General features: G+C 44.3%; 1 protein-coding gene across 1 annotated transcript in view; it reads right to left on the minus strand.

The window, feature by feature from the left end:
• Positions 1-8,453, minus strand: part of SCAF4 (SR-related CTD associated factor 4) — a 58,894-nt gene extending 50,441 nt beyond the window's left edge. Inside the window, 1 exon segment of the mRNA XM_036849726.1 lies at positions 7,951-8,453. Within this exon segment, the coding sequence (XP_036705621.1) occupies positions 7,951-7,980 (30 nt within the window). The 5' untranslated portion in view covers positions 7,981-8,453.
• Between the last annotated feature and the right edge of the window lie 1,281 nt (positions 8,454-9,734).

Below are 9,734 nucleotides of genomic sequence, written 5' to 3' on the forward strand. Positions count from 1 at the left end.
AATAAAAAGTAATCGACAAACCATGCAAATATTGAAAAGGATCAAGGTGATTGCAGCATAATAAATTACAATACTGTTTGAGCAATCTTCTAGTTCTCAAAAAAAAATCATGACAGTACATTTTAATTACACTTACTATTAACACAGAAACGTAGACATGTCTCTTCAAGATTAAGCTCTCAACAGATCTTGGTAAGGCCTAATACAAATTTAACTATTACCAACTCTACCAAAATTTCAACTGTTAATAGCTAAGCTGCTTATCCTATATACTACCTGATAACATAGCATAGCTTGTTTTAGGCTTATTAAATTTGCATGCTGTTGCTCTGAAGTATGCTAAAAAAAAAAAAAAAAGATTCCGCATATTATCTCAACAAATGTTATCAATAACACTAAAAGTTCATCATTTATGTAACAACTTTTTTCCTATCATGTTATCAAGGTGTATCTGAAATGAGTTTTAAATGCAGACAGACAGCTACAGAAAAGTTACCTGTCATACAACTCGGTATCAAAAAAACCAAAACCAAACCCAAACCAAAAATGGGCAGAAGACTTAAATAGACATTTTTCCAAAGACACACAGATGGCTAACAGGCACACGAAAAGATGCTCAACATCTCTAATTACTAGAGAAATGCAAATCAAAATGACAATGAGGTATCACCTCACATGGGTCAGAATGGCCATCATCAAAGTCTACAAACAATAAATGCTGGAGAGGGTATGGGGAAAAGGGAATCCTCCTACACTGTTGGTGGGAATGTAAATTGGCGCAGCCACTATGGAAAACAGTTCGGAAGTTCCCTAAAAAACTAAATTAGAACTACCACATAATTCAGCAATTCTATTCCGGGGTGTATATCCAGAAAAAAACAAAAATTCTAATTCGAAAAGATACATGCACCCCAGCGTTCGACACCAGCACTATCTACAACAGCCAAGACGCGGAAGCAACTTAAGTGCCCATCAACAGGTGCATGGATAAGAAAATGTGGTATATATACACAACTGAATATTACTCAGCCATAAAAACTGACATATTACTATTTGCAGCAACGTGGATGAACCTAGAGAATGTTTAGTGAAATAAGTCAGAGAAAGACAAGTACCATATGATATCACTTATATATGGAATCTAAAAAATAATAAAATGGGGGGCTTCCCTGGTGGCACAGTGGTTGAGAATCTGCCTGCTAATGCAGGGGACACGGGTTCAAGCCCTGGTCTGGGAAGATCCCACATGCTGCGGAGCAACTAGGCCCGTGAGCCACAACTACTGAGCCTGCGCGTCTGGAGCCTGTGCTCCGCAACAAGAGAGGCCCGCGCACCGCGATGAAGAGTGGCCCCCGCTTGCCACAACTAGAGAAAGCCCTCGCACAGAAACGAAGACCCAACACAGCCAAAAATAAATAAATTAATTAAAAAAAAAATACAATGAATCTATGTACAAAACAGAAACAGACTCCCAGACACAGAAAACAAGCTTATGGTTACCAAAGGGGGGGGGGCATATGGGATTAACAGATACAAATTACTATATATAAAATAGATAAGCAACAAGGATTTACTGTATAGCACAGAGATACCCAATATCTTGTAATAATATAATAACATGCAATGGAATATAATCTGCAAAAAAACCGGAATTATGCTGCACACCTGAAACTAACACAATATTGTTAATCGACTATGCCTCAAAAAAAAGTTTCCTGTAATGATTAAGCGAATTATATTCACTTGGGCTCCATGTCAGAGGAGAGCAACCTACGATTTGTACCTGGGAAACAAAAAAACACTCCCACAAAAACATACACAAACAGGGACTTCCCTGGTGGCACAGTGGTTAAGATTCCACCTGCTAATGCAGGGGACACGGGTTCGAGCCCTGGTGCAGGAAGATCCCACATGCCACAGAGCACCTAAGCCCGTGCGCCACAACTACTGAAGCCCGCGCGCCTAGAGCCCGTGTTCCACAACAAGAGAAGCCCGTGCACAGCAACAAACACCCAACGCAGCCAAAAACAAAACAAAACAAAAAAACACAAAACAAACAAAACATACACATACAAAAACCAACTACCATTTTGTCAACTTTTTATTAGGTTCTTTTATCTCCTGAATTCTGTTTCACAAGATTTACAAGCCAACTTTTCCATTACTCCAATTTTTCTCTGAATCAGTTCCTTATCGTATGTCCACACATTTTTCTGAAACAAAATACTAAACATAATGAGAGACTAGGGAGAGGAATATTTTCAACAAGAACATCAGTGATAAATCCTGCTACAGAAAGCTCTGAAGAGCCAGCTTTATTCCACTCACCATAAAGCCAGACCTCTACTGTTGTCAGAGATAAGCAATTCTCTGAGTCAAGAAAGAGCAGAGGAACAAAACTATAACTTTTAATATCCCAACTCCTGTGATTAACAGCATGACATTGTCAAATGAGTCAAGAGAAACCTCCAATTTTACTTCTGTTGCCCTGGTCCTCTACATCTCTTCCACACAGTAAGAACCGTGTTTCAAATCTTTGTCCACTTCTTTAGATAGACCTCTCAAAGAAGAAAGGAATGATCAAAAAGCAACCAGACTGACATTACAGGTTAAAAAAAAATGCTTAACATACAATACTCATCATATGACCTAAATTCTAGAAGACAATCATGCCTAGTAATCAATAGGTAAAATATACAATAGTTCATACAGAACAATTTCCAGTGGGAATAGGAAGAGTGGCAAGCTCCCCAATGAGATGTGGAACTCAATTCTTCCTTTAGAGTAACATGATTCAAGACTGACAGCCCAAGTGAATAAGAGCAGCAATGTCAATTCATGTATTAAAATTACTCATAAAGTTTAATTTGTCTGATTTTAAAGATAAACACAAATATAAAAACACTCATATTTTCTTCCTGCACTTCAAAGTAGCATTATATGCATACCACCTCCATACGGTAGTTCTCACAAAGTAATTCCAGGATCCTGGGGGTTGGGGGCGGCGGTGTGGGGAAGAGGGTGTCTGAGTTCCTTTCAGTGGTCTGTGAGGTAAAAACTGTTTTCATATCAATACTAAGACATTTCTTGCCCTTTTCATTCATTTTCTCACAAGTATACAGCAGCTTTCCAGAGGCTACCTGATGGAAGAGACTGAATGAAAAAGTAGATACAAGAATTCAAGTTTTATTAAATGTAAGTTTAAATGAGATTTGCAAAAATATAAAACCATGTCACTCTTCCCACTAATTTTTTTGTTTTGGAAATGTTATTTTTCATTAGAAATGTTATTTATGTTAACATGTAACAGGTACATTATTTTTAATAAATGTGTTTCTTGGCTTAAATTTCTGATATGGTATATATCAAAGATATAACCCACAGATACAAAAGCTCTCTGTGGTCCTCAACTTTTAAGAGTTTAAAGGAGCCAAACTCCAAAGTTTGAGAACAGCTGTCCTAGAGAAACTCTTCCACAAAGAGACATGTTTCAGAAAGTTCATTGCAGTGTTTGTCAGTAACAAATGAGAAACAAATGTTCATCAACTGGGGAACCAGATAAATAAAATACGGTCTATTCAAATAACAGCATACTACACAGCAGTTAGAAAGAACTAAATCTTAATATACAGTATTAATAATGTTTAAGCAAAAAAACACTGCAGAATATGTTCAATATACTACTCATGTATATCAAAATACAGAATATTATATTGTTTAAGGACCACAGAGATTGATATTATACTAAATTCATTTATTGATTGCTTCTGACGCGGGGGGGGGGATAGAGGGGATGGGAGGAAAGAAGGACTTTATAATACTTTATTTTAAAATTAAAAACACATAAAATAATAACAACTCTCGATGCTTGTTATATTCTCTGCACTTTTTTTGTACTTTAAACATCTTAAAATCACAGATGCTGCCAAAAAAGAAAAAAAGTGAGGGAGAGGGAAGAGCTATTCTTTTGGATTTAGAGAAGACTGATTAAAGGCTAAAAATGCAATCTACGGATTTAAAAAATCCTATCTATAACCTTTATCCATTCAACAAACTTATGAACTACCGAACCCTTCGTATTAAGGAGTGTATATAAACACAGTAGAACACAATTAAGTATCACTGATTTTTTTTGCTCATCTTTCCATCTTTTACAACACTTAACACGGTGTCTTGCCATAACAGTCCCGTCAAAATGTCTTTAATAACCTTGTCTTTTTTATCTTCCTTCCTCTCTTATCACAGGCATGCTGACCTCTTTCACCTGTGCCTCAGATCTGTCCCCTTCCTCTCATCCACAATTTTGCTCTAAGTTAACTAATCCCCCTAGCTGCTTTAAACCACGCTTTTTTTTTGCACATCCCCTCCCTCAACATGCTTTAACTTCTATGCCCATCTAATAGAGACCAGGGCTTGAACACCACTTACTTAGGTTAAGACTTTATATATACACTATATAAACACACCAAAGGGCTAGCACCAGTGCCTACTACACTGTTAATTATTCTTCCTTCCCGTCATCCTTGAAGCAACTTTTCCCTGGGAATACCTCACAACCAAAATTCTAAAACAACAACAAAAACAAACAAAAAACCCCAACTACTTTACATTTGCTACCTCTTCTTTCCTTATCTCTCCCATCACCATTCAACTTTAAACTACAGATTCCGTTACCCTCAAAAAATTTTGTGGCCTTTTTCTTACTTAAGTCTTAACCTGTGACCACTCCCCTGGTATTATATAAAATATTACCTTCAGGCAGCAATTAAGAGGGTACCATCTGTATTCAAATCTCAGCTCTACCATTAACTAGTAGTATGCCCTTGAGAATTATTCAACTTCTTTGAAAATCAGTTTCCTCACCTATAAATGGATGTCTACGCAAGGCTGTAGGAGTATTAACTTAGATATGTATATATAAAGTGACGGACATGCTATATAGATCCTTATTAAATATTAATTCCTTTGTCTCCCCCTCTCAATTTTCTCTAGGGCACATCTGAGAGTGACTCCCTGATGTCTCCTTCTAACTCTTGCTTCCAAGTTTGAGTCTTACATGAGCAACTGCCTGCCCAAAATTTCTACATGACTGTTCCACTCAAACTGTTCAAAATCGAGCATATTTTCCCCTCCACTAAATATACTTTTGATGACTGCCTGTCGCGTTAACAGCATCCCCCCTATCCCAGCACTCAGAATGTGTGGGCAAAAGGTGCTTCTAAACCTACCAGATGTCAAGTCCATGGATTCTTCTGGTCCACATCCTTCCCCTCCTCTCTACTCCCTCTACAGACATGCCAAGTTCAGATTCTACTTGCTTCTCCTACCTCAGTCTCCGACCCACCAAATTTCTCCAAACCTCTGCCTTCTACAATATATACTACAAACCAAGCAGTATTTTGATTATCACTCCACTACTTAAAACCTTCAATTTATCCACGGCCTGGAAAAAAAAAAATGGAATTCAAACACATTAGAGATGTGAAACTTGTCAGACCCAAAATTATTGATACCTTAATGATTCTTACTTTCCAGTAGTCTCAGGAGTCAAACTACTGTTCCTTATTTCTCACCACTGTAGCCTCTGAATTACTTTTCCTACACCTTCGGAAATCCTGAGACTGACACTTTGTTCTCCGCCCAAGTCTAAACCCCCACGGCCATCCCACAGTACTCTACAAGGGCCCCAAAGGAAGCCATTCTATCCCATATTAAAGCTACTTGCCTAAGTTTTGTGTCCTCTATTAGTTTAGGCTCCTATGGGACAGAGATCCTCAGTAGTAGTGCCATCGTATTAAGGACACAGCTTTACAGCTAAGCAGGTTCTCAAAAGTTTGTAAAATGAAGATTTGGGAGATTTGAAGTTACAGATTTGAACGAATCAATAACATTTTATGAATGGGGGGAATTAACTGAGAAGCACTACAATCAGGCAGGCACAAGGAGATGGATTTTAAAGAAAGACTATTTTCTCCAGAAAAAAGTGTTTTGGGAAGAAAGTCTGGCAGAAGAGAGTTGGAATTGGTAACATACACCTAACATAATGCAATTTGCAGTGATAAAGACTAGGAATGGAAATAGAAATTATTTAAAGAGGAAAATGATCAATGATAAGAAAATTCTCACTTTGTACATTTTAAAAGGTTAAAATACCATTTTCCTTTTTCAAGGAGTATCATTCCTAATTTTGGTTTTCAAAGTAAAAACTACTGATGACATTTTTCCAAAATTAACATAAGACACTGCTTAATAATGTGCTTAATGTGAACTTCCATAATGTCTCAATCAGAATTAAATGTCTCAGTCAGAATTAAATTCTTCTGATCTTAAGAATACACTAAAACCCCTCCTCTTTGTTCGTTAAAACCATTCAGAAAGTTTTTATCTTGAAAAAGAAATGTACTTATCTTCTAAAAAATAAATTCTCATTCATTCAACAAGTATTTGCCAACCATGTGCTATGCTGGGGGGGAGGAAGCAAAGAACAGAAACTCCCTGCCCTCATGAAGCCAACATTCCAGTGCATTTTGCCTTAAGGAAACAAAGTCAACTTCCAACCCTGAAATCTTTGGGGCACTATCACAAATTCTCTAGCCATCAAAAATCAGAAAATACTATTTCGTCATTTTGAAAATAATCAATACTGAACTTTACAAGACACTGCCCAACTTCTGCAGTTAAGACATGTTATGTATCTATCAGTTGAAGACAAATCATTTCTAGGATAATTGATAAAGCAATAAACGGTGCTAACTGCAGTGTTAGTGGAGGCTATGATATTATAGCACTGCAAGGTGAAAGTTACTGCACCCTAATTCTGTCACAAGTGAAACTACAAAAATCTCACTGTGAGATGCAGCAAGTTTTTAACGCTATCCCAAGACTTCTAGCACTACACTACTACATCTGACTTCTTCAGTGCTGGGTTTATCTTCAGTATTTGGAAAAGGAAGATAATCCAACTCAACACATGACAATTGTTTCCATTCTGTAACTACATTTTAAATCATCAATGGTCAAGACCTCTCCCCTCAAATCAATTCTGAAAAATAGAAATGTGTGGGCTCTACGCTTCAAAAACAGCACCTGGAATGTTTGGAGATACAACCAGAGAGCTTTAGGGCGGCAGGCAGCTTTGTTCCCGGTTTTGGGAGGTTTTCACATGTAAATGTTCCCAAAGAAGGGAGCCGAGGATTAACTACCACGAGAAGGGTGCGAGGGTGGGGGACTGGAGGCCAAAGCCGGCATTCTAGCGGTCTAAGGCGGAGCGAATACTCTTCTCTCCCATTCAACTTTTTAGGTGTCACGTTGGGGCCACAGAGCCCATAAGAGAGTTGGGTTCACGACTCGGTAGCATAAGGAGCCCCGTTTATTAAGCCCATTTCCCAAGTGTAGGAATCCCGGGGGAGGGGGATGAACACCCTCTCCAACTCCTCCCCGACCCGGGATCAGAGTCCAGCCGCTGTCGCGCCGCGGCCCAAGCAACAGGAGAGCCGAGGCCGCCGCTCCGTCAGCCCTGCGACCAGCAGATGCTCCGGCTCCCCCCGCCCCCTACGCCCGCCCGCGCTTCTTTCTTAGCCCCTTGCGGGCTCCCGGTACCGCGAAGCCAATAACGAGGCTGGGAGCAGAGAGCGAGAGCGCCCGGACCTGAAAGGGAGCGAAGTTAGAGGCACCGGCGCCGACGCGGGCTGGAGGAGGCCGGAAGGGGGCGAGAGGGGCAGCCCGAGGTCGCCGCCCGGGAGTGGGAGGTGGGGGAGGGGTGTGGGGTCGGCTCCCGCGGCCGCCGCGACTTCCCCGGGCCACAGGCCGCTCCGCGCAGGCCCCGCCGCCCCGGAACCGGGGCAGGAAGCGTCCCCACCCCGACCTAAGCTTTAAACCTCCGGCGGCAGGAGAAACGACGCCCCGACTCCCCGGCAGGCCCGGCACCCTCCTGTTCCAAGCACCCCTCACCTCTTGGTTGAAGGCGTTGACGGCGTCCATGTTCGCGCTGCGGCGGCGGCTGCTCCGGGCCCGCCGGTCACATAGACCTCGCGCCGCGGCGGAGCGGGGCCGGGGAACCGGCCGGGCCTGAGCGGCCGGAGGAGACGATGAGCTGCGGAGCTGCAGGCCGGGCAGGAAGAGGCTGCGGCCGAGGCGGCGGGGCGGGCGGCCGAGGCAGAGGCAGAGGCGGCGGGGTGGCGGGCCCCGTCTCAGTCCCGTTCGGAGAATGAGGAAAAAGAGGCGGCGGCGGCCCTGGGCTCCAACATGTCCGTTTGGTGGTGGCGGCTGCGCTCTGCGTCTCGCTGACACGGCCCCCAGCGCCCTCACGCACTGGCCCACACTGGCCCGACCGGCAAGCGGGCGGGCCTCTCTCTCCCCCTCGCCAGCGGGATGGCGGCAGCTGCCCGAGTCCACGCCGCGCAGGGCACCCTGGGACGGCTCGGGCCTCCCAGCTCTTCCTGTGCCCGGCTCCAGCCCAGCCCCGCCCCGCCCCGCCCCGCCCACGCTGGCCCCGCCCCCCCGCGCGTGCGCGCGCGCCGCCCGCCCAGCCGCTAGCGCGTGACGCTGGGCCGCCGAGCGCTTTCCCGCCCGCTGCGGCCGCGGGCCGAGAAGTCTGCCTAGCCCAGAGATTGGGACCCTGAGAGGGGCGCCGGAGAGCGCGGGATCCCAGGGCCAGGAGTCTGGCACGGAGAGGGCCAGTGCACACGCGCGCCCCTGCCCGACACGGCGGTCCCCGGTGCGTTTTTGTGTGCCATTCTGCCCAGGCAGGCCCTGCACCCGTCAGGGCTGGCGGGCTCGGAGCCACTTGCCCTCCGCTGCCTGGAACAAAGGGCTCAGGATTTGACCTCAGCCCCCTGGGCGTGTATTTGCAGGCTCCCGTGCAGGCTCTGCCGATGCAGTCCTGTGTCTGCCCTAATCGTGAGGGTTAAATCTGCCTGAGCTGAAGCGCCGAGAAGGACATGCAGGCACTGGATATCCACGCAGGCCTAAAAGAACCCCTGTGCAGCCTTGTGCCGCGAGAGGAGTGGATTCGCTAAACACTAATATCGATTCCCCAAACCACGTTGTTTCCTTTTAGGTGGAAAGACTGTTCTGATTAACTTCCCTTGCAACCTACTGCCTGCGGGGCACTGTGCTGGGTTCTGGGAATATGGAAATTAAAAGATAATTTTCTTTCCCGCAGGCAGCTCGATTTAGTGGGAGAGGATAGGCAAATGAGCGGGTAATAACTAAAGCATGGTAAGTGTTAGGGCAGAGACTCTGTGGAACAAAGGACAAAGATATTCATCTGACTGGAAGTCCAGGAAAGCTTTTTAGAGGAAGTGGCACCCGATCTATGTCTGGAAGAAGCAGCAAGAGAGGTTGGAGAAGGCACTGTGGCCTGACTGAGCTTGACGAGTACTGTGGCATTACCCAAGGAGGCCTAGCTGGAGCTCAGGGAGTAAGGAGGAGGACTGAGACCAGGTCCTGAAGAGCCTCTGTGTCCTTCCAAGGAGTTTGGATTTTGTCCCCAAGGCAGTGGCAAGCCATTGAAAGCTTTTAAGAGGAGAGTGGTGTCATGCAATATGCTCTTTCACGACTAATGTGTAGAGTAGCAAGAGTGGGGTCAGGGAAAGAATAGCCCTAGCCCTCAGCCCAGGAAATGCTGAGAGCTTAAGGCAATGGAGTAGAGGAGAGACAAGGTCAGATACTTAAGAAGGGGAATGGATGGGTTGGGACAGAACAACTATGAGGTTAAGGAAGAGGGAAGTATC

Source organism: Balaenoptera musculus, chromosome 4, assembly GCF_009873245.2.
Source record: "Balaenoptera musculus isolate JJ_BM4_2016_0621 chromosome 4, mBalMus1.pri.v3, whole genome shotgun sequence".
In the NCBI taxonomy this organism is placed as follows: domain Eukaryota; kingdom Metazoa; phylum Chordata; class Mammalia; order Artiodactyla; family Balaenopteridae; genus Balaenoptera; species Balaenoptera musculus.